Source organism: Argopecten irradians, chromosome 14 (assembly GCF_041381155.1).
Source record: "Argopecten irradians isolate NY chromosome 14, Ai_NY, whole genome shotgun sequence".
Lineage (NCBI taxonomy): Eukaryota > Metazoa > Mollusca > Bivalvia > Pectinida > Pectinidae > Argopecten > Argopecten irradians.
The window spans coordinates 5,386,640-5,414,136 of record NC_091147.1 but is presented as its reverse complement, the minus strand read 5'-3'; the positions used below and the strand labels follow the sequence as shown (position 1 = coordinate 5,414,136).

The window sequence follows — 27,497 nt, the reverse complement described above, 5'->3', positions numbered from 1 at the left end:
TTCGTAATCCTCGGGGTTTACCATTCTTTTGAACTAAACTCTCGAGAGTTTCCGAAAAAACAAGTATGGCGACGAGGGAGGAAGATTTTTGACCAAATCAGAGATGTGTAACCAAATTTGGTCAACTTCACGTTTATTTAAATGTATTTTATTTTAACCAGCGTTTCATCATGTAATTTGTAAGTTGTGTTATTTGAGACATTCAGTCAGCATGTCGTCGGATAGCGAGTTGGACGAGTTCTACGATGCGGAGGACAGCACACCAAGAAAAAAGTATGACAGACAAACCTAGTCAACTCGGCCCATACCTGCCATTAGGCCACTTCTACAATAGCTATATACAACTCGTATATAATATGTCAGATATATTAACATATAAATATATATTAACAAGGTATCAAAATTGTCGGAACGTCGACTGGGGATACCCAAATGGCAGAAGCAGAAGAACATTTATATGAGAAACTGATTGATGCACAAGAAATTAGGAAATTATCAAATTTTTAATACACTGAACTGCTGAATAACTTGATTAATATGACACTGTGATTGAACTAGAGAGATCAAACTTCACATAGAATCTATATGTATAGACGATTTCTTAATAATTGGGAGCAATATATATATATTTTTTTTAATTAACAAATGTACGTAGATCTAATAAGCGAAACAAGGATGCAACCACAGGAGTTTAACGTTCTGTCAATAATATATAGAATATAAATATATAAAAGATACCCATATATACTTGTTTTTATATAGTATATAGGAGTATTTTTTATATATTTATACTATGTATTATTGACAGAATGTCAAACTCATGTCATATGTTACATTACATGTTAATTGAACAAATTATCAAGGATTTATAAGTGAGAAGGATTCGTGACTGTCTCTTTACATCACTAAACACCACGCGAGACGCCTATGAACCGAGAATAAAAACCGTTTTTCTCAACAAATACTTGTCTTATCGAGTCAAACGAAACACCATTGTAAACTTTATTAAATTTCACGACGTATATTACTTGCTTTAAAGACGAAATATTTAGAGGATATGTCTTAAATTTTCGTTAAAAATAATCGACAGCTCATGAAATGACGGCCCCGCTTCAGAAAGTAAGACGGTAACCCTCGCACCTGCAAGCTACATCAAAGGCTGCGCCGGCGGATATCAAAGGAAAATCAGTCGTCGCCCAACGTCTCGGTCAGTGCACAAACACAAAAGCACCTGCCTTGGACTTCCCCAAAACCCAGTGTGACTTATCCTTCTCATATACGTCCTTGAAATTATCAATCAATGAACCAATCTGGCAATCATAATCATAGAACATAATCATTAATGTAGCATTTTTCCAAGCTGGTCGTGGACTGGCGCGGACAGCCATCATAGTGTGTATCTCCGTACCTTTCTGCGAGTAGCCCTCTATAAATGCCATTTGTGGTAGCGCCGGACACCCGCCACAATACCTGAGTTTCGTAGAAGAATTATAATTATAATAGTCGTGGGTCGTCGAGAGAATAAATTATCCAACATATATAATAAAAATAAAAAATTATAATAAAAAATCTTTTGAAAAACTAGAAAATTTGATTTATAATCCAGAACAAATTATAAGCATTGGTTGCTTTTGTTAAAAAAAACCCAAATAGAACTTAGCATTTACCCGGTAGTCATTTCATTGACTCTAGCTACTGGTAGCTATTGTATCTTGCTCATGTATTCTTTATTGTACAAATGTACATATTGATCTTAAGAGCTATATGCATATATATACACCCATGATACTTTACGAGGGTTATTTTTCCTATGCCGGGTTATTTTCCTATACCATAAAATAAAATACTTTTACCAAAAATAGTGATAATCAATACATGTTGATACATGATAGTTAAATTAAAATAGCTTTATATCAACATTTTCATTGATTGACGATCAATTGTTTTGGTTCATTTTCAGCACAATGCCTCCAGGAATGGGCGGCATACAAGAGGAGTCATTTGGAATGGTAAGTTTTATAGATCAGCAGATATATCTAGTATATATTATAGATGGTTTAAATCCCATCTTCGATATTCCAGGGGCTACTAACGTTGTCATTATATTCACCCCAGATGAGACAGGTAGAAGTCAATGATAGATCAGCAGATATCTCTATCTGGTATATGGTTTAAATCAGCAGTACAGTACAGTCATTTGATGAGTATAGCGTAATGATCAATTAAATGTATGTATACCCTAGTTTGACTGTATCGTTATTTTATTATGCCCATGAAAAGTGGTAAACCAGCTGCATGTAAGATGTCCCCACATACATATATATGGATTGTATTAACACAATTAAGTCTTGCTCTGCCTCTGGTGCAGGGATCATTCTCAAATTTCATATGAAGGCTCCCCTAGGGCCCTAGTTGTGCATATTGCATTTTGGGACCAATCGGTCAACAAGATAGCCGCCAGGCAGCCATCTTGGATTTTGATAACTAAAGTTTGTTACCGCTATTTCTCAGAGAGTACAGAAGGGATATGTCTCAAATTGTATATGTATGTTCCCCTATAGGCCCTCCAGTTGTGCATATTGCATTTTGGGACTGATCGGTTAACAAGATGGCCGCATATATATAGTTAGAGTTTGTAATCACAATTTCTCAGAATGTAATAAAGGATCTGTCTCAAATTTCATGTGCAGGCTCCCCTAGCTATATATATATAGGGCCATTGTTATGCATATTGCATTTTGGTACCAATTGGTGGACAAGATGGCTGACAAGACGCCATATTGGATTTTGACCATTGAAAATTGTTACCGCTATTTCTCAGAAAATACTGAAGGTATATGTCTCAAAGCAGGGGTATCACTTTTGGCTGTTTTACAGCCACTCAGGGATAAGTAAAATATTTTGCATAAAGATACATTAGGGCCAGCTGCATATTGTATGCTATATTCAGAATATCCAATTTTTTCTGTGCTCATGGTAATTTCAGAGGTCAAAGGGTGAAAATTCACATTTTCATTTATTTAAGTCCTAATTAATTAAAAATTAGAATATAGATAACATTTTTTTGCAGGTTATGCCTGTAAATATTGGGTTTGTGAAGTTCAGTTCAGAAAACTGATGAAAAATTCAAAAAAGGTCACAGTGACCTTGTTAAGCATTTATTCTATTTTAGCATTAAAAACTTTTATATTTTTTCTGGGATCTCTTGTTTCCAGGTAATCTAGTTTTCCTCCACCATCTTAATCCAGCACATCCTTGTAAATGACCCTGGCTGTTAATATATGATAGGATATTTAACTAATCAAACCTAATAAAACCCATTAAAAGGACTTATATTCAGACAATCCGCCCCCCATGTTGTAACATCATGATTTATTTGAAATTTGAATTCTATTTCAGAGTGAGTTAGAAGCAGAGGAAAGAAAATTGCTGGAGTTGAAGAAAAAACAGGAGGAAAGGTAATTAATTTAAATTTATAATGCTGGAATTTCATATAATTAAAATATGAAGACAGGAAGTTTGAAACTCATCAGCGATTCCATAATAAGATGGGATGTTTGTCGGCTTGTCATACATGTACTATTGGGATGTTTGTCGGCTTGTCATACATGTACTATTGGGATGTATGTAGGCTTGTCATACATGTACTATTGGGATGTATGTAGGCTTGTCGTACATGTACTATTGGGATGTATGTAGGCTTGTCATACATGTATTATTGGGATCTTTGTAGGCTTGTCATACATGTACTATTGGGATGTTTGTAGGCTTGTCATACATGTACTATTGGGATGTTTGTAGGCTTGTCATACATGTACTATTGGGATGTTTGTAGGCTTGTCATACATGTACTATTGGGATGTTTGTAGGCTTGTCATACATGTACTATTGGGATGTTTGTAGGCTTGTCATACATGTACTATTGGGGTGTTTGTAGGCTTGTCATACATGTACTATTGTGATGTTTGTAGGCTTGTCGTACATGTACTATTGGGATGTATGTAGGCTTGTCGTACATGTACTATTGGGATGTATGTAGGCTTGTCATACATGTACTATTGGGATGTTTGTAGGCTTGTCATACATGTACTATTGGGGTGTTTGTAGGCTTGTCATACATGTACTATTGTGATGTTTGTAGGCTTGTCATACATGTACTATTGGGATGTTTGTAGGCTTGTCATACATGTACTATTGGGATGTTTGTAGGCTTGTCATACATGTACTATTGGGATGTTTGTAGGCTTGTCATACATGTACTATTGGGATGTTTGTAGGCTTGTCATACATGTACTATTGGGATGTTTGTAGACTTGTCATACATGTACTATTGGGATGTATATAGGTTTGTCATACATGTACTATTGGGATGTTTGTAGGCTTGTCATACATGTACTATTGGGATGTATGTAGGCTTGTCGTACATGTACTATTGGGATGTTTGTAGGCTTGTCATACATGTACTATTGGGGTGTTTGTAGGCTTGTCATACATGTACTATTGTGATGTTTGTAGGCTTGTTGTACATGTACTATTGGGATGTTTGTAGGCTTGTCATACATGTACTATTGGGATGTTTGTAGGCTTGTCATACATGTACTATTGGGATGTTTGTAGGCTTGTCATACATGTACTATTGGGATGTTTGTAGGCTTGTCATACATGTACTATTTGGATGTTTGTCGGCTTGTCATACATGTACTATCGGGATGTTTGTAGGCTTGTCATATATGTAGTATTGGGATGTTTGTAGGCTTGTCATACATGTACTATTGGGATATTTGTAGGCTTGTCATACATGTACTATTGGGATGTTTGTAGGTTTCTCATAAATGTACTATTGGGATGTTTGTAGGCTTTTTATACATGTACTATTGGGATGTTTGTAGGCTTGTCATACATGTACTATTGAGATGTTTGTAGGCTTGTCATACATGTACTATTGGGATGGTTGTAGGCTTGTTGGCTTGTCAAACACGTACAATTGTACTGAATATTTGCTATGTAACCTAGTGAATATACTTTTGGGGAAAATTTGTTTTATATTATGAATATTTTAACAGGAGAATGAAGGAGGATGAAGAATACATGAAGCGGCTGGAAATGCTGCAGAAAAAGAAGGAAGAAAAGCATCTGGTAAATTTAAAGATCAAATTTAAAGTAATCATATCTGAGAATAAAGTTACATGCCAAAGTAATACAGCAATACATGTATATTAGAAGTCTAATTACCAGGTACTGAAATTTTTAAATACAATTACCTGTATGTATATATAACTACTGGTCAATACCGGGGTAATTGATATGTAGAAAACCAATACTATTGTAATAAAACCTGCACAGTGGAAAGACAATATTGAAAATGTTATATTCTATGAATGTAAACAGTATTAATCAGCTTAATTGTGCTATTATTAGTCTTTCACTTGGGATTTTTTTTACATTTTTAGGCCACCATCATCAGATGGTGGGCTATTCAAATCGCCTTTCGTCCGTGGTTTGTTGTCCGTCCTACAGTCCCTCTGTTAACAATTCTTGTAACCGCTATTTCTCAGAAAGCACGGAAGGGATATTTTTCAAATTTCATATGTAGGTTCCCCTAGGCCCCTAGTTTTGCATATTAAATTTTGGGACTGATCAGTCAACAAAATGGCTGACTGTCGGCCATCTTGGATTTTGATAGTTAAAGTTTGTTAAAGCTATTTCTCAGAAAGTACTGAAATAATCTTTCTCAAATTTCATATGTAGGTTCCACTAGGGCCCTAGTTGTGCATATTGCATTTTAAGAACCAATCGTTCAACAAGATGGCCTACCGGCTGCAATCTTGAATTTTGATAGTTATCGCTATTTGTCAGCAATAATTAAAGGGATATCTCTCATATTCCATGCGTAGGTTCCGATTGGAATTTAGTTTTGCATAGTACCTATGGGACTGATCGGCCAACCGGCGGCCATCTTAGATTTCACAGCTTCTCATGATCAGAAAGTAATGAAAAAAAGTAACGAAAGTCTGAAAAGCAGGAAAAGATCCCTCTTTCCATTGTCAGACATAGGTCATTCTTTGGTGGGTGCCAAGATCCCTCTGGGATCTCTTGTTAAAGCTTTAGTACTCTAATAGATACTAACACTTCATTTTATTGAATGAAACAAAAAATGGTTACATCAATGGAGTTGTTTAATTATATAACAGGTGATTGATAGCAAAATTAAAGAGAATGAGAAAAGGAGGAAACGATTAGAAGATCTGAGACAAAGGATGACCGATGATAAAGATGGAGGAGTGTTAACAGGTATGGACAACCTCAAGCTTTATCACGATTCGGACACTGATGACGAGATGTTGAACACACCTGCCGACGAAGACTCAGATTCTTCTAACGGAAAACCATCATCCTTCACTGTTACCAAAGAACCTGAATATTCCTCAAATCGTCTGTCTGCACAAGGTTCAGAAATCTTAAATAGAAAATCACAAGACTATTCTGATAATATCACTACTTCATTTCCTGACAAGGAAAAGCCTAACAAACAGATTCCACATATACAAGTAACAGAGGAGCAGTTAGCAGAGAGGTGTGTCTCAGAAAGTGACGGCATTGTAGACAAACTAAATGTTGATGATACAAATGAACCTGATATTGTACGTAGTACAAAAACTAGAACTCCGCCCACAACACTTGTGGAAGGTGATTTACCAGAGCAGACACAATTTGCAGCCTTGGAGGAACCTAAAGCTCCACCTCGGAGGAAAAAGAAAAGTGAAAGATCTAGCGGAGAGGTAAGCAGTGTATATATATAGAGATATGATAATGTAACCAAGTCAATAAAACAATCAACGGCGAAGATGGGCTGAAGGCCTGAAAATGTTAGCGTTTGGCAGTTATTATACAATATAGATTATATAAATTCAAAATGTCTGCAGTGTGGTGGGCATTAATGTCAATCATATCAACAGGTAATCCTCAAGGTTTAAACATTGATCATTTAGTGTGTAACAGCACATGTTAATAGCAAACAATTTAGAATCTTTTAAATCTTTAATGCAGTGAGTGATTTACAAATGACTAGTGCTTACTTATGGACTTATCACAATACTTTGTGATGTATTATACGATGCATTATGAATATGATTGCACTGTGTTACTATAGGAATTGTAAATATAAGAACACATATATATTGGCTGGAGTTTGTTTTAGCTGAGTCAGACAGGTACCTCAGACTGGCACTCAGGGCCACAGGGCCTGCCTGTACCCACACCAACATCTACAGTAGACAACCTGACTAAGGAGCTGGAGTACGCCCTGGATCTACACAGTGCTCTGGGTGGGGCTCGTCACATCAACGCTGAGGTAAGTATCATAGGCTTTGAAGGGGCAGTTATGACAGATTAGCCATTACAATTACATTGATTACAGAAGTCCTAGTTTCAGTCTGCAGTACAATCAAGACTGTCCTTTATTTGTGAGCAGGATGCAGAGCGTGACGCTGTAAATTCTGATCATGATTCACCGAGACAGAAATATGACAGTCTGCCATCGTCTGTAGATGGAGAAGGAGCAGAGAAAGTAGACGGAGAAGGAGGAGCACGACTTCGTTCACAGGGCCACAGTTCTACTGGGGAGGAAACACTCCGGCCGCGATCTAACTCTGGTCGACTTCTCTCAGACAAGGTAAACTCAAGGGGTGTATTATCACATTTTTATGTAATTACGTTATACATATAGAAATGTGAATTATTATATCACCTCACACATTTAAAGCCTCCTACATATGAGGACCCTGCATCTCTGATATGTGATCCCCATAGGGACCACTTCCTTTCTGATTGTGTGTCTTGGTAGCAGCACAATTAAGTGTTTAAAGTTAAACTGTAATAGCATCAGGGCATTCTAAAGTTTTCGTAGAAATGTACTTTTCAGTTTTGAGTATCGATAGAGTTTATTCTTGTTAGACTTATGAATCATAGTGCAATGCACCATTTGTTTATAAATAGTTGAAATAAAATCACATATTACTCATTTGCTGCCAATAAGGGCCAATTTGGATTGGACAGGACCAGTTCTGAATGATTTCTAGGTTTTTTTTGTCAGCAATTGTGATATAATATTCTTTTCAATCTAAAAGATTTTCCTATTACACTTGTTTTATACACTAAAAGGAGATCCTGCAGGCCATCCGAGTACTGAACCTTGATACAGGGGAGAGTGTTCCACTAAGTATTGCTGAGGAGAAAATCCCCAAGGGGCTTAACCCACTGGACCTTCACCTCATCAAGAGAACGAAAGAGTACCATAGGTAACATATGACTGGTTCTGTAAAGGAAAGAATCTTTAAGTTTTATTGGTATTAATAGCTTCTGGAGAGGGCTTGGTCGTTCACTAGTCGGAAGTCTGCAGACAACGTTTCACACCCCACCTCCATTCATGTACCTGACAGTGTGAATTACAATCCATCTTACTGCCATTTCCTGTAGTATATAACGCTTTATAGTAAAATTTACCATAATGATTGTATATGTTAAGTTGAGTAAAGTCTTAATATTTTTTGTTTGTATTATATTCTGTTTACTTAGTCAGAGGGCAAGGTTATGTATCTGTCCAGAATATGTTTATTGTAACAGTGAGGGGAATCTGTGGTCACAGTACATCAGAGGTCAGCTTTAGGTATTGTGAATTTAAGGTCAGGTGATTGTATTGTTAGCTCACCTGGTCCGAAGCCGTGGCGTCCAGCGTCCGGCGTCCGTCCGTCAACAATCAACTTCTTCTCCATAACTGCTGGTCGATTTCAACAAAATTTGACTGGTAGCATCCTTATGGGCTACTGACTGAAAATTGTACAAATGATGGGGCTGACCCCCTAGGGGCCTGAGGGGCAGGGTCAAAAGGGGTCAAAGGTGGGCCTAATGTTGTATTTTAAGGTTTTGGTTTTGTTTCAGCGATGGGAGCCTGAAGGATGATCATCATCACCGTGACCAACTAGACAATGAGGATACACAGTCTCTGTCTGAGCAATCGGGTGTCAAGAAAAAGGGGTAAGTAACTGTCTGAGCACTGGGGTGTCAAGAAAGGGGGGTAAGTAACTGTCTGAGCATTCAGGTGTAAAGAAAAAGGGGGTAAGTAACTGTCTGAGCATTCGGGTGTAAAGAAAAAGGGGTAAGTAACTGTCTGATCACTTGGTAGTAAAGAAAAAGGGTTAAGTAACTGTCTGAGCATTCGGGTGTAAAGAAAAAGGGGGTACGTAACTGTCTGATCACTCGGGTGTCAAGAAAAAGGGGTAAGTAACTGTTTGAATACTCGGGTGTAAAGAAAAAGGGGTAAGTAACTGTTTGAACTCTAGGGTGTCAAGAAAAAGGGATAAGTAACTATCTTAGCACTCAGATGTCAAGAAAAAGGGGTAAGTAACTGTTTGAACACTGTTTGAACACCTGGGTGTAAAGAAAAAGAGGTAAGTAACTGTTTGAACACTGGGGTGTCAAGAAAAAGGGGTAAGTAACTATCTGAACACTCAGATGTCAAGAAAAAAGAGATAAGTTACTATCTGAACATTTTGATGTAAAGAAAAAGGGGGTAAGTAACTGTCTGAGCACTCAGGTGTCAAGAAAAAGGGGTAAGTAACTGTCTGAACACTTAAGGTGTAAAGAAAAAGGGGTAGATAACTCTCGTGACTCAATTATGGTCATACTGTAAAGTAATGGTAAAATGAAACCATTATCAAAAAATCATATTTTGTATAAGATTAGATATTTGAATCAATTGTTGACAATTTTTAATGTAATTTTATTATTTTCATATCATTGATACTATAATGTTGCTAATTCTTTAGGTCCCGACTGAGGAAGATAATTGGGAAGAAAGTTGGTAAAACCATGAGTAAAGTGAAAAATATGGCTGATACTGGTGAGAGCATTATCAAGTTAAAACAATAATATATTTACTTGTTATCATATTTATTGTTTATTCTACCAATAACTACATAAAAAGTAAAAAAAGTAGAAATAATGTAATTATTATTGGAAAATGATGAAAGAAATACTGAGCAGGATTGCTCAGAAAACTAGTCTACTACACAAGTTGTTAGCTTGGTTAAGCTCAAAGTAGTTGATCAAAGGAAAACAATAACCCACCACTAAACAATTAAACACTTATCTCTGACTAGAAACTTCATCATGATATAATGACAGCTAAAAGTGCTATTATGTTCCTACAAACATAGAGATAAAATTGACTTTTATATGTGCTGTAATTTCTATATTGATGAAGCAAGAACTTAAAAAAAGTTATTCACCATTTAATATTACCAATATTGTAAAAGAAAATTTTCGTCTATTAAAACATACATGATATATTTGAAACAAGAATTTATACAATTCCTATTTAATTCTGTGTTGTAACTATTGTTTTATAAACAGTTAGTAGCATTATTCACGTTTGCCAATGCCTTTTGATTATTTTTTTCCATCTAAATTCGTCAAAACTTGTGGGTGTCAACTGTTAGTTTTCAAAAAGAAAAAAATAGTTCCTATAGAAACATACGACCAGAGAGGTGAAGTTGATTTTCTGTTCATTTTACTTTGATAACTATATCTGTACATGTACCTGGTATGTTGACAGTGTTACACAGTGATGATGTGGCAGTGGAGGAAGAAGTCTCGGTAGACGGGAAGATCTTTAAGGTATGTCAGCAGTAGATCATCACATTAATTTTAATTGTCTCTTTTCATGTCTTTAATGCCAAGTAAACTCTGATTTCTGTCTGTAAAAAAATATCTAGAATCATGATTAAAAAACCTGAAAAACTCTACCTGGTATTCTGTTTTACAATGATTTAAATTTCATGACTGGTTTGGTTTTCTGTATTAGGCTATTATCCTATTAAGAGCATTTTAAGCAAATGAATATCACCAAAAATGATTGATTTTCTGTTATTAGATCAAGGCGTCTAACAACAACAAGGGGCCTTATGATTTTAAACAGCTACGAATGTTACAGGATCTTAGTGGAACCCATAGTGTAAGTTTGTGTGTTACATTATTTATTTAATTGTTCTCTTAGCAAGAAATCCAGGATAGAAAATACTGATCTTTTCTCCTGTTTACATCAGAATTGTTTTTGTTAACCTGTTATTTGATTCTGCTATGACTATAATATTAGAGGTATCTTCCTTGAAGCATCAGAAATTTCATGAATAAATCAATATATACTTGTGTGTTCTGTTTCAACTCCGATGTTGTCAGTAAAATTCAACGAGTGCAATTTACTTTAATTCTTGTTTATAAGAAGTAATTGATATTTTGATTACCTGTCTGTTTTTATTTTTGAATTAGATAATAATTTTGTATTCAGTCTGTTAAATAGACTGGCTATATAAACTAATACATGTAACTATAAACCAACTTTCTTTTGCGTGTGGTTTACTTTAATGAATATCGCGTTCCAAGTTAATTTTCAAAAGTTTATCTCTGCAAACTAAACTTTACATCTACCCTTTTAAGCCCCCCCCCCCCCCCCCCAAAAAAAAAAAAAAACAACAACCTCCGAACCAATATTTTTCTTAACCTTATGACCCACTGATGATAAATCAATATGTTAACATTGCATAAGTTGGAATGAACTTTCGGTTACGACGTCATCAAGATGGCCACCATCTCGAATTTCACTAAAAAATGAAAAATAGTCATAACATTGACATAATGATATGTATACTTTCTGTGTAAAGTAGAATATATTTGTATATTATAGTACATATGTATTTATACAGGGGGCAATCTGGACGATGAAGTTTTCTCCGTGTGGCCGTTTGCTGGCTACAGGAGGACAGGACAGCATGTTAAGGATCTGGGTCATCAAGTCTGCGTCCACTTATTTTGATGACATGCGGCAGAAGTATGCTGATGGTGAGTGCAGTCTGGCTAAACCATTGTATCCTCCCTACTTATTAAATATGTTTGTATACAGCACACATTGAATAATGTTATATTGTATCTAGAAAACATTGAATAATGTAATATTGTATTTAACACACATTCAATAATGTTATATTGTATCTGGCACATATTGAATAATGTAATATTGTTTTTAGCACACATTGAATAATGTAATATTGTATCTAGCACACATTGAATAATGTAATATTGTATCTAGCACACATTGAATAATGTTATATTGTATCTAGAAAACATTGAATAATGTAATATTGTATTTAACACACATTCAATAATGTTATATTGTATCTGACACATATTGAATAATGTAATATTGTATCTAGCACTTATTGAATAATGATATATTGTTTTTAGCACACATTGAATAATGTAATATTGTATCTAATCTAGCACACCTTGAATAATGTTGTAAGTACATATTCAATATATTGATATATGTTCAAACTCAGTACGATTGATGACCTGTTTCACTGCGTATCCTAAAACAGATATTTTTATCCCCCGCTTTCTCCGAAACAGGGGATATTAATTTGGGTTTCTCTGTCTGTCTGTCCGTCTGTCTCTGTCTGTAACACTTCGTTTCCGTGCAATAACTGTAACAAATGTAAACCAATTTTCTTCAAACTTGGTTACAAGTTTAAATGCCTTTAGGGCTCGGCCAAGTTTGATTGTGACTTCCAACGGACCTTATTTAGCGGAGTTATGGCCCTTTGCTTAAATAAAAAAAGTCAGTTTCTGTCACTTACATACAATAACTGTAATAAATATTAACCAATTTTCTTCACACTTGGTTTACAAGGTTGAATGCCTTAAGTGCCTGGCCAGGTTCAATCAACTCGTTCAGCAGATGGTATTTCTCAGAGTTATGGCTCTTTAATTTACTAAAAATGTCATTTTTCTGCAGTTTCTTTGTAATAACTAACAAATGTTAAAACTACTATTGTTAAAACTTGGTAACAATGTTAAAAGCAGAGTTATGTCCCTTTGATTCAATTAAAAAAAAAATTCATTTTCAGCCACTTCCTAAAATAACTGTAATAAATATTAATCGATTTTTCTTCAAACTTGGTAACAAAGTTAAATGTCTTAAAGGCTCGGCCAAGTTTGAATGCCACTTGCGACAGACCTTATTTAGCAGAGTTATGGCCCTTTGATTTATTAAAAAAAAAAATCATTTTCTGCCATTTCCCTGCAATAACTCTAATAAACATTAACCAATTTTCTTCAAACTTGGTAACAAGGTCAAATGCCTTAAGAGCTTGGCCAAGTTCAATTGCCACTTTTGGCCGACATTATGTAGTGGAGTTATGGCCCTTTGATGTGCTAAAAACGTCATTTTCTGCCATTCCCTGTGCAATAATTGTAACAATTGTAAACCGATTTTCTTAAAAGTTAGTATCGAAGTTAAATGCCTTAAGAGATCAGCCAAGTTAAATAGTCACTTTCAGCGCACATTATTTTACACATCTTACTTCCGAATAAGACTTCAGTTTATTTTTTCATGTTTCAACCAAGATTAAACCTAACCTCAATAATGTTTACCTACAATATGTCCTGAAGCGAGGGATAGAAATTCCACAAATTTGCTTGTTGCCATTTAATGAATAAAAAAAATATATTTATGTAAAGATTTTATCATTTACCCTTTTGCTAGAATATTACTGTATTTTCTGTCTATTTTCTAATTAATATTTATACATGTCTCCCTTCTCTCTCACACAAATGGTTTAAGAATAACCCCCTATGAATGGCACATAAAATAACTGTCCATGTAAGATTATTTTAGTTTTGAAATGTTTATTGGTGATTTTTTACAGTGCGGGTATCTCCAGCTCCATCTCAGGAAAGTCTTAAACTCAGCAACGTCTGAGAACTCAGCGTCTGATTTACTGGTAAGGAAGTTTGTAGTTCTCTGTGTCTCCTGATAACTAGGTCAACACAAACCATTTGATGTCAACTCCTATTGAACCAATAAAAAAAAATCCTGACTTTGTAACTGACAATGATAATGGTAACATAACCTTGTTAACTTGGAGTCAATTAGAACAACGTTTATCACAGTAGACTACTTGTAATTTGGAGTCAATTAGAACAATGTTTATCACTGTAGACTACTTGTAATTTGGAGTCAATTAGAACAATGTTTTATCACAGTAGACTACTTGTAATTTGGAGTCAATTAGAACAATGTTTATCACACTGTAGACTACTTGTAATTTGGAGTCAATTAGAACAATGTTTATCACAGTAGACTACTTGTAATTTGGAATCAATTAGAACAATGTTTATCACAGTAGACTACTTGTAATTTGGAGTCAATTAGAACAATGTTTATCACTGTAGACTACTTGTAATTTGGAATCAATTAGAACAATGTTTATCACTGTAGACTACTTGTAATTTGGAGTCAATTAGAAACAATGTTTATCACTGTAGACTACTTGTAATTTGGAGTCAATTAGAACAATGTTTATCACAGTAGACTACTGGTAATTTGGAGTCAATTAGAACAATGTTTATCACAGTAGACTACTTGTAATTTGGAGTCAATTAGAACAATGTTTATCACTGTAGACTACTTGTAATTTGGAGTCAATTAGAACAATGTTTATCACTGTAGACTACTTGTAATTTGGAGTCAATTAGAACAATGTTTATCACAGTAGACTACTTGTAATTTGGAGTCAATTAGAACAATGTTTATCACTGTAGACTACTTGTAATTTGGAGTCAATTAGAACAATGTTTATCACTGTAGACTACTTGTAATTTGGAGTCAATTAGAACAATGTTTATCACTGTAGACTACTTGTAATTTGGAGTCAATTAGAACAATGTTTATCACTGTAGACTACTTGTAATTTGGAGTCAATTAGAACAATGTTTATCACAGTAGACTACTTGTAACTTGGAGTCAATTAGAACAATGTTTATCACTGTAGACTACTTGTAATTTGGAGTCAATTAGAACAATGTTTATCACTGTAGACTACTTGTAATTTGGAGTCAATTAGAACAATGTTTATCACTGTAGACTACTTGTAATTTGGAGTCAATTAGAACAATGTTTATCACAGTAGACTACTTGTAACTTGGAGTCAATTAGAACAATGTTTATCACTGTAGACTACTTGTAATTTGGAGTCAATTAGAACAATGTTTATCACTGTAGACTACTTGTAATTTGGAGTCAATTAGAACAATGTTTATCACAGTAGACTACTTGTAATTTGGAGTCAATTAGAACAATGTTTATCACTGTAGACTACTTGTAATTTGGAGTCAATTAGAACAATGTTTATCACAGTAGACTACTTGTAATTTGGAGTCAATTAGAACAATGTTTATCACTGTAGACTACTTGTAATTTGGAGTCAATTAGAACAATGTTTATCACTGTAGACTACTTGTAATTTGGAGTCAATTAGAACAATGTTTATCACTGTAGACTACTTGTAATTTGGAGTCAATTAGAACAATGTTTATCACTGTAGACTACTTGTAATTTGGAGTCAATTAGAACAATGTTTATCACTGTAGACTACTTGTAATTTGGAGTCAATTAGAACAATGTTTATCACTGTAGACTACTTGTAATTTGGAGTCAATTAGAACAATGTTTATCACTGTAGACTACTTGTAATTTGGAGTCAATTAGAACAATGTTTATCACTGTAGACTACTTGTAATTTGGAGTCAATTAGAACAATGTTTATCACTGTAGACTACTTGTAATTTGGAGTCAATTAGAACAATGTTTATCACTGTAGACTACTTGTAATTTGGAGTCAATTAGAACAATGTTTATCACAGTAGACTACTTGTAATTTGGAGTCAATTAGAACAATGTTTATCACTGTAGACTACTTGTAATTTGGAGTCAATTAGAACAATGTTTATCACAGTAGACTACTTGTAATTTGGAGTCAATTAGAACAATGTTTATCACTGTAGACTACTTGTAATTTGGAGTCAATTAGAACAATGTTTATCACTGTAGACTACTTGTAATTTGGAGTCAATTAGAACAATGTTTATCACTGTAGACTACTTGTAATTTGGAGTCAATTAGAACAATGTTTATCACTGTAGACTACTTGTAATTTGGAATCAATTAGAACAATGTTTATCACTGTAGACTACTTGTAATTTGGAGTCAATTAGAACAATGTTTATCACAGTAGACTACTTGTAATTTGGAGTCAATTAGAACAATGTTTATCACAGTAGACTACTTGTAATTTGGAATCAATTAGAACAATGTTTATCACTGTAGACTACTTGTAATTTGGAGTCAATTAGAACAATGTTTATCACTGTAGACTACTTGTAATTTGGAGTCAATTAGAACAATGTTTATCACAGTAGACTACTTGTAATTTGGAATCAATTAGAACAATGTTTATCACTGTAGACTACTTGTAATTTGGAGTCAATTAGAACAATGTTTATCACTGTAGACTACTTGTAATTTGGAGTCAATTAGAACAATGTTTATCACTGTAGACTACTTGTAATTTGGAGTCAATTAGAACAATGTTTATCACAGTAGACTACTTGTAATTTGGAGTCAATTAGAACAATGTTTATCACAGTAGACTACTTGTAATTTGGAGTCAATTAGAACAATGTTTATCACAGTAGACTACTTGTAATTTGGAGTCAATTAGAACAATGTTTATCACTGTAGACTACTTGTAATTTGGAGTCAATTAGAACAATGTTTATCACTGTAGACTACTTGTAATTTGGAGTCAATTAGAACAATGTTTATCACAGTAGACTACTTGTAATTTGGAATCAATTAGAACAATGTTTATCACTGTAGACTACTTGTAATTTGGAGTCAATTAGAACAATGTTTATCACTGTAGACTACTTGTAATTTGGAGTCAATTAGAACAATGTTTATCACTGTAGACTACTTGTAATTTGGAGTCAATTAGAACAATGTTTATCACTGTAGACTACTTGTAATTTGGAGTCAATTAGAACAATGTTTATCACTGTAGACTACTTGTAATTTGGAGTCAATTAGAACAATGTTTATCACAGTAGACTACTTGTAATTTGGAGTCAATTAGAACAATGTTTATCACTGTAGACTACTTGTAATTTGGAGTCAATTAGAACAATGTTTATCACTGTAGACTACTTGTAATTTGGAGTCAATTAGAACAATGTTTATCACAGTAGACTACTTGTAATTTGGAGTCAATTAGAACAATGTTTATCACTGTAGACTACTTGTAATTTGGAGTCAATTAGAACAATGTTTATCACTGTAGACTACTTGTAATTTGGAGTCAATTAGAACAATGTTTATCACTGTAGACTACTTGTAATTTGAGTCAATATAATAAATGGAGTCAATTAGAACAATGTTTATCACTGTAGACTACTTGTAATTTGGAGTCAATTAGAACAATGTTTATCACTGTAGACTACTTGTAATTTGGAGTCAATTAGAACAATGTTTATCACTGTAGACTACTTGTAATTTGGAGTCAATTAGAACAATGTTTATCACTGTAGACTACTTGTAATTTGGAGTCAATTAGAACAATGTTTATCACAGTAGACTACTTGTAATTTGGAGTCAATTAGAACAATGTTTATCACTGTAGACTACTTGTAATTTGGAGTCAATTAGAACAATGTTTATCACTGTAGACTACTTGTAATTTGGAGTCAATTAGAACAATGTTTATCACTGTAGACTACTTGTAATTTGGAGTCAATTAGAACAATGTTTATCACAGTAGACTACTTGTAATTTGGAGTCAATTAGAACAATGTTTATCACTGTAGACTACTTGTAATTTGGAGTCAATTAGAACAATGTTTATCACAGTAGACTACTTGTAATTTGGAGTCAATTAGAACAATGTTTATCACTGTAGACTACTTGTAATTTGGAGTCAATTAGAACAATGTTTATCACAGTAGACTACTTGTAATTTGGAGTCAATTAGAACAATGTTTATCACTGTAGATACTTGTAATTGAGTAATTGACAGTTTATCACTGTCAATTAGAACAATGTTTATCACTGTAGACTACTTGTAATTGGAGTCAATTAGAACAATGTTTATCACAGTAGACTACTTGTAATTTGGAATCAATTAGAACAATGTTTATCATGTTTTATCACTGTAGACTACTTGTAATTTGGAGTCAATTAGAACAATGTTTATCACAGTAGACTACTTGTAATTTGGAGTCAATTAGAACAATGTTTATCACTGTAGACTACTTGTAATTAAATGTACTTGAAAATAAACTTTGGAGTTTGATCTGGACCTGCAAAATTCTTTTGAGTATGACAAGATTTTCCAGTTCAGAAAACATTCCATTTAGCAAGTTTCAATTGTAAGACGTTTTCTCATTATAAAAATAAATGAAACATAGGAAGATATAAAATTTGTATAATTATGTAACATTCAGATAATTCTATATGGTTTACATGTTATTGATACTTCATACTGTTCCCAGGCCTCAGGCAGCACAGAGGAGGAGTTAGCTCCCTTTATGCCGAAGCCTTTCTGTACGTACAGAGGACACTCTGCTGACCTCCTGGATGTTTCCTGGTCAAAGGTCAGTGATCTTAGTTTTCTACACGTTATAATCAAATATTTTATATATATACATATTTATTACCTTATACCAGAGAAGATGTATTGGTTAGCAGAGATGTATTGGCTATAGTACTACCAGGAAATCTTCTAAAATCTGTGGACATATTAAACTTTTATCAAGTTCATTTCTTGATTACAATATAAATATTTGATTTTCTCTGCTAGATTTATAACATAGCAAAAAAAAAAATACTTAATAGATATATTGATACATGTACTTATTTCTAAATTTTACTTCCAGAATTACTTTATTTTATCCTCTTCCATGGACAAGACTGTGCGCCTGTGGCACATATCTCGTCGTGAGTGTTTGTGTACATTCCAGCATATAGACTTTGTCACCGCCATCGTCTTCCATCCTCGGGTAGGTATAGAATAATAATAGACTTTGTCACCGCAATCATCTTCCATCCTCGGGCAGGTATAGAATAATAATAGACTTTGTCACCGCCATCGTCTTCCATCCTCGGGTAGGTATAAAATAATAATAGACTTTGTCACCGCCATTGTCTTCCATCCTCGGGTAGGTATAGAATAATAATAGACTTTGTCACCGCCATCATCTTCCATCCTCGGGTAGGTATAGAATAATAATAGACTTTGTCACCGCAATCATCTTCCATCCTCGGGTAGGTATAGAATAATAATAGACTTTGTCACCGCCATCATCTTCCATCCTCGGGTAGGTATAGAATAATAATAGACTTTGTCACAGCCATTGTCTTCCATCCTCAGGTAGGTATAGAATAATAATAGACTTTGTCACCGCCATCATCTTCCATCCTCGGGTAGGTATAGAATAATAATAGACTTTGTCACCGCCATTGTCTTCCATCCTCAGGTAGGTATGAATAATAATAGACTTTGTCACTGCCATTGTCTTCCATCCTCGGGTAGGTATAGAATAATAATAGACTTTGTCACTGCCATTGTCTTCCATCCTCGGGTAGGTATAGAATAATAATAGACTTTGTCACCGCCATCATCTTCCATCCTCAGGTAGGTATAGAATGATAATAGACTTTGTCACCGCCATCGTCCTCCATCCTCGGGTAGTTATAGAATAATAATAGACTTTGTCACTGCCATTGTCTTCCATACTTGGTTAGGTATTATACAGTTAAAGTATGGGGTTGAGGGATATAGCAAGTTTCTGGTTTCCCGAGACTTGTCTATTTCCCGAGGCCGATACCGATACATACAAAAGCTATGATTACACTAAAAATATATTTCTTTCATACGCTACATGTATATATTCCTGTCACGTATGGCAATGGCCATTGGAGATTGAGATAATTTTACATTGTAAACGATCTACGTAATCTTCAAACATACAAACTATTCCGAGATGATAACTGTTAATCCATGTCCGTTTTGTTTTGCTTCTATTCAAACCGCAGGTTAAAATTTGATTCCGCTATGATTTCTCGATATTTCAACATTTATACTACTAGGCATAATATTAAATTTATATATAAATATTGTTGAAATTCCGAGACGTTAACCACTTACAGGTAGCCTAAATATATACATAACAACTGTACGCACATGTAAAATGTATTGTCCTCTGACCCCATTACATTTATCACAAGCCTCTCACTTACAAGATAAACATGACGACGTGTTCGGTAACAGTTTCCGATCGATACTAACGTCGTCTGAGTACGTCAACGGAGATGTCGTGATCGGAAACTAGCTCTGTCCAATTGTTACGTCACCTAGCAACTGATGGCGTGATCGGAAACAAGTCCCGCCCACCTCAAATCTGATTGGTTAAACGGAAATATCCGAGTGCAAGGGTGTGCTAGCTTCCAAGGGTGTGCTAGTTCGATGACTAACACACAGCTTATAATGAGGAAAAACGGTATAAAGCTAGTATATTAATAATCCGAAATAAAAGGCCAAAATAAATTCAAAGTAAAATCTTACTTGAAAATGTAACACACAGCTGAGAGAGGTTTTTGGAAAAAGCAGGGAGCTAGTAAATTTAACAAAGTATCTTTATATAGTGTAAATAAAGTAGAGGTATATTAAAAAATAATAATAGACTTGTCTAATAGGCAAGTTCGAGGGAAACGGTTTCCAATCGATACTAACGTCGTCTGAGTATGTCAACAAAGATGGCGTGATCGGAAACTAGCTCCACCCAATTTTTACATCACCTAGCAACTGATGGAGTGATCGGTAACAAGTCCCGCCCACCTCGATTCTAATTGGTTAAACGGAAATAGCCGAGTCCGGGTGTGTGCTAGCTTCCAGGGGTGTGCTAGTTCAAAAGACTAACACACAGATGAGCGAGGGTTTTGGAAAAAAAGTAGGGAGCTACTCAATTTAATCAAGTAACTTTTATTTAGCGTAATTAAAGTAGAGGTATAATAATAGACTTTGTCATCGTCTCCTGTATAGAGTATACAGCTATCAGACTACCTTAAGTCTTTTTCATAGATGATCTGGGAATACCCCATGACAGGAAATATTTTGAAATACATTGCCGAGCTTTAAGTATTCTTTTTTGAGTATGTAGTCAGTTGCATAAGGAATATAGTTAGTTACATGAATGCTGAGTGTTCAGGGCTGATGTACATGTAGCTAGATGGAGAGTATGCAGTTGATACAGTATAAGTACAGGGAGAATAATTAAGAACATGTAAATAAAAAATTATAAAAAATGACCAAAAAATGAAAAATTTAAAACATGTCTTCTTATGAGATGTTGTTAGATCCTCTATGAAACATACCTAGTGAGAATATGATTTATGAGTGTGCATTTTCTAATTAATAAGCACTAGCATCCTATTTATCTTTTTGTAGAGCTGAGCAAACTATTCAGTCACCTATATCAAGATGACTAAACGCTGACAGTATGAACTGAATATAATCTAGTTGTAGGTGGAGGTATATAGGTGATAACAGTATGAATAAGTAGTTAAAGCTCCACAATAAAATAGAGATATAATGTCCCGCCCTTTTCCATTCTGATTTCATATGGAGACAGGAAAACTGATGTCTTGCTGGTACAGACATATCCAATAGATATTTTTTTGCTTTTTAACAGGATGACAGATACTTTTTGAGTGGATCACTTGATGGAAAACTCCGTCTGTGGAATATTCCTGAAAAGAAAGTAACAATGTGGAATGAGGCACAGAACTGTTTAATCACCACAGCTAACTTCTGTCACAATGGGAAATTCGCTGTGGCTGGCACTTACGACGGGAAGTGTATATTCTACAATACAGAGGTCAGTAAACTCATAGATCATAGGCTAATTTTGTTATCAAAACTAAACGCAGATGTGTCTGTAGGTTTGTCCGAAAGAGTTGTTATGCCATAAAAATCATATTATAGACTGCAATGTTTTATTTGTAGTCTGTAAAAATATTTTGCTGAAAGACTGACCGTAAAATGATTTATTACCAACTTAGGGGAAACCTGTACATGAAATTGGAGACAGATCCATTTAGTACTAAATAAAACTGAAAAATTTTGCTGATAGACTTAAAACATTGTACTAACTTATTTTATAAATAATGTTTTACTTAATTTGCATATTTAACAATATGTCAAAACATATATGATAGCCTTATTGTTTCAGTAACATCACACAGTACTGATGATAGCTTAACTGTTAAGTATTCATTATTTGTTTACAGCAACTGAAGTACTACACACAGATCCATGTACGATCCACACGGGGTAAAAATGCCAGGGGTCGTAAAATCACAGGAATCGAACCTCTCCCTGGTGAGGATAAGGTAAGTACATCTACATCTCCCCAAATAATGGAGGAACAAAATCTTGGGGGTTGGGGGGATAGAACCAAAAATCTTATGTCAAGTATTTTATGATCAGTCTGAGAGATTATTTGGTGGAAGGGCAACATATTTCCATGTGACGCATTGCATTAAAGAAAGTTTTTATTACTATATGGATATATCAATGATGTTAATAGTTTTACATTTCACATGAGATGCACAGAAAAAGTGATTGATGTAGGGCATCATGAATTGTACACATGAGTCATTTTGAACTCTGAACTGTGTTATACTTCCCTTATATACAGGTGACCTCTGAACTTTGAACTGTATGTGCTATACTTCCCTTAGGTACTGGTGACCTCTAACGACTCGAGGATCAGGATGTATGACCTTCGAGATTTGACCTTGACCTGTAAATACAAAGGTGGAGCTAACAATAGCAGCCAGATTAAAGCCAGTTTTAGGTATCAAATGTTATTGCTGTAATACAGTGTGCTTTTAAAACAGAAACAAGAAAAGTGGAAACCTCAAGGTCACATTGTGTAACTGATTACTGACTTGCATTAATTTGAATTTAGTAGATTATGTTAAATATGTCTCTACAGACTCTAAAGCCTATTGCCAAATTGCTTTCACAGAAATATATCCAGTTATCATGGTTATCATGCTAATTTTAAATGTCCTACTTTAATATTATGCAGGAAGTATTACGATGATATCATGTTTTGTATTCTTTTATTTTAAAATATTTTAGATGGCTGGTGGAGATGAATTGATTTATACATGTTCACAAAGCATATTATCAGTGAATATTTATATTTTGCATTATATTTTGCAGTCCTAAGTGCCGATACATTGTGTGTGGATCAGAGGACCATTTTGTTTACATATGGAAGACCCAACATGAGTACTACAAGTTCTCATCCGCTCGACGGGATCGTAACGATTATTGGGAGGCTCTTAAAGGTTAGACAAAACATCTTACAGTAGTCATGAATTCCTCGTATATAATGAAGATATGATTGCATGGTAAACAATTTAATTATTCTGACATATTTCTTACTTGAAATATGATGCATAAATATATTATACTGAATTGAAAAAAAATATTGAAAGAATTCAAAAAAAAAGAGAGAGAAGATAGGAAAAAAACTTCAGATGTATGTAACAAATTTATTTAAACTTTAAAATAATAAAATGTACTCAATTTGCTAACCATTCATTTAGTAATCTCCTTTACCTTTAAACCATACAATCTAAATTAAACATTATTACCATCAAAAACATTCATTAATTATCACATAAATATGTTTTGTTGAAAGCATATTTTCATTTAATAATTGATTTTAAATAAATAAAGTAGTTTATCTTTTCCAGGAAAAATTATATTGAAATTTCACTTCAGATTTTATTTCTTGTAATGTAATATTTTATTTCCAATGCAAAACGTATAATAAAAATGCTTCATTTTGGATTTAATTTTATCATTATTTAACCCCTGATCCAACATTGTTTTCAGTACATAACGCTGTGGTCACAGCTGCCATATTTGCCCCAAATCCTTGTCTCCTAATGGCACCGTCTCAACAAGCCAGTAAGGACGAGGATAACAGGAGCCAAGTGTTAGTCACGGCTGACTTCTCTGGGGCGATTAAGGTCGTACAGAACACCAGCTCAGTCACTCAACCATCACAATAATGAGGTACCAAGCCACTCCATTGTGACATTATAAAGGAGCTACAGAATGGTACCAACTCCACACTCTGTAAACTGCTACATGAGGAGTTGATAGTGTACCACGTCAGAATCAACAAAGCTTCGATTCAACAGCGACCATGATGGCATTGAACATTTTTTAACATCAAACTGATCTCTGAAACTGACCACCAGGACATACCATAGTGACCACCTCTTTTTAAAAAAAACCTGCTTAATAAGACCACTTTCTAGAGTCCAATACAGCCAATTGTAACACAAGTCACCTTGTGTATAGAGACAACCTGACTATAAAGACATTTTTTCGCTGTCCCTTGTGTGGTGTTTTACATGTTTTACTGTGAACCTTAAACAAGTGTGTAATAATTGATAGAATTGTAAAAGTGATGAAAGAGTGAACACATTACTGTCCACATCAGGTGACAATTTAACTCTGGTTAAAGTCTCAAAATGACTCGCTCATCTGATTAGTAAAATCTAACGAGTTACCCATATGTATCGGATAGTAGAATAGATATTCTTTTGGCATTATTTTTGCGTCAAGTTAATAGCTCAAATGTTCCCAACAAGGATTGATAAATCTAACAAGGATGTTGAAGTTCATTACTTTATTACAGGTTAGCATGATAATAAATTAAATGTACATATTAATATGCAAAACTTTTTATTAAGTGAGAGATATGTTTCAGTCTGTGATAGAATTGCTCAATACTGTTTTTTTGCCTTCAATTCTTGAAAATGCATGTAGTTAGAAAATGTATTTAAAGTGAAAGTTTAATTTCATGGGATTTATTTTAGAAAATACACCAACATGCTCTACTGCACCAGTAAAACCTCTAAACTGTATGCTTTATGTATATGATGTATATCCTCTGGCATTATTTTGCTCTGTGAAAATAGCGCTATAAAAATGAGGATTGTTGAATATGATAAATTTAAATAAAAACTAATTAAATAGTGTTATGGTACCACGTTTTTAGTAGTAAATAATATTATGTAATTATCGTGTAATTGTAAATGTTGCATAATGCATTATTATATGTCCATGTAAGGAAAATTAGGGTATAAGAAGCAATCATACTTAATTAGTAATGATTTATATGAATCAGATATTAATTGATGTGTTTATCCTGTGTTTTCTATTTATTTGAACACTATTTAAAATGAATTTGTAAAAAATATAATAACCTGATTCTTTATTAAATTATATGTTTTGGATTAAAATATGATTATGATATAATAGTTGAAGACCTTTCATGGTTAAACAATGACTAAATTCTTCCCAGGCATGCACTTAATGTTTTGTTCAAGCGAGACTAAGTAAAGATAAAAGTTGTCTATAATATGAATCATAATCTAAATGACAAAACAGGATAATTAAAAGTTGCATCATATAATTATATAAATAGCATTACTTTAAATGACCTAGTTTGGTCGGTGTGTATTATTATTACATTACATGTTGATTTATTTTTAGCTAGATAGAAATCCGATGACCTTACAATATTTTTAACTTTTTTCGTAATAGTTTAATTTCGTTTTAGCCACAAAATGTTATTATTATTTATCTCAGTGATATAAGTTTGTAATTAATGCACTTTTGTGTGTTTCTATCAACTCTGCAAAATAGTCGAAAAATATGTGGCATTTTATAACTATATAGTATTAAGTCATTCTTTTTCACTACGCCCTTGCAATTGGCATGCCGAGGGTAGAAAAACATAATCTCGCTCACCAGTGAGAGTTGGCCTCATTTGAAATAATTAGAAATGTACATTACTTAATGTGTCCAATATGTGTTTATTGGCAAAATTCATCAATTATTTTAAATAGGTATATTTTTTTGCACTTAAAATTCGAGTATTGTCATCAGTATAACAATTAAAGTATTTTGATTATCATTGTCAGCAGACTGACAGCATAATCTCGTTAACTACTTTGTAAGCTACTGAGGTAGTTATATATCCAAACAAACCTCTTGAATTTAAGTCATTACTTGAAAATTAAAACAGAAACTCTCTATCTGTATAATAGTGCTGTATATATGTTGCTTTAATTTAATATTTAGCGGGTGAGAAGGTCTATTCATAAAAAATGTAAACCCGAATAACTTGCAGATTTCTAAGGACTTAATGTTTCATTTCTATCCAAAGCCATAAATAGGTATTAACATTTCAATTTTATACATTATATGTATTTGTATAGCATTTCCTTGTCGAAATTGTTGATAAATGACAAGGAAAAAGGATGATGTGCAATATTTTCACTTTTCCCAAAGAATTGTATTAGTGTGTGTGTGACCGTGTGATATGTCTATATATTTATATACAACAGGTTTTGTACATGTATACTGAAAGAAAGGACTACTGACAGAAATTGCCATGCTTAATGTTAAAACTTCAATGTGTTAATTTGAAAGTTGTTTAATTTAAGTTGTTATGAAGTTCTCAATATGGTATTTTTCAGGCACAAGAAAACAATAAACGAAACCAGTTACAGTTCTCAATTGTTGGTTATATTACTGCTGAAGAAATTGATAAATTATGGTATTTTCTAAAATATATCCAGCTAATATCTTCCTGAAATTCAGCTTTTCTGTTTGTCTTTATTGTGCTGCTTTGTAAATAACATTTTGGATTAATTTCAACATGTAATCTACATGTAAAACAAATTCTAGTTAGACATATTGCCACCAGTATATCCTTATATGTTAAGGTTTTTACCATTTTGTACTATGTATTAGCTAAATGGTTTTATAGTTTTTACATGTCCGGCAACTGTGAACCAGCTGGTTCTTGCAATCAGACTGTTAAAAACTTACAAAACTAAAAAAAATGATAAATTATTGAACTAGAAATATCAATTAAGAATAGTCAATTTAAGAAATAAAGGACTATTCAAATTCATCAAATTAATGAACAATTAAATGCTTACAGGTAAATTCAAAGGTGTTTTGGCCAAAACGTGCAGATGAAATTTAAACCACACAATCCTGTAGACTTTAAATCAGATATTCCTTCATTTGGACTTTGGACTTCAGGACAGTGTTGAAATTCTTTATGATTTTTTTTATACAAAAATGACGACTACAGACCCACAGAAATATATGAGTAATAGAATCATTATTACTATTAATTGTGTTTTAAGCATATAAACATAATACTGGTAGGTAATGTAAACATTAGAAATTCCTGTCGGGTACATAGTACAGCAACCGTGTATGCTATATAGATTACACACTGTTTACAGCCTAGGTTTTAGTTATTTGTGCTTTATCTGTATGCAATGTAGTCCAATGTCTGTTTAGTATACCTAATAATATAAGAATGTTAAACAATATGAATGTTGGAAACATCAATACCTAAAAGTGAACATTTGAATTACAAGATGAATATATCGTTTCAACTTGATCATGTTTATATAAAGATTATTTCATTACCAA

General features: G+C 33.7%; 1 protein-coding gene across 1 annotated transcript; it reads left to right on the top strand.

The window, feature by feature from the left end:
* The first annotated feature begins 4 nt into the window (after positions 1-4).
* On the top strand, positions 5-27,497 carry LOC138307795 (WD repeat-containing protein 44-like). Its single transcript, XM_069248680.1, is given in 22 exon segments — positions 5-273; positions 1,961-2,009; positions 3,400-3,458; positions 5,064-5,136; positions 6,192-6,779; positions 7,199-7,351; positions 7,472-7,672; positions 8,161-8,297; positions 8,938-9,033; positions 9,825-9,898; positions 10,613-10,674; positions 10,931-11,011; positions 11,760-11,895; positions 13,761-13,792; positions 13,794-13,835; positions 18,439-18,540; positions 18,823-18,945; positions 21,637-21,822; positions 22,235-22,336; positions 22,688-22,803; positions 23,178-23,305; positions 23,859-27,497. Coding segments are annotated over 22 exon segments (2,781 nt in total). The 5' UTR covers positions 5-211; the 3' UTR covers positions 24,038-27,497.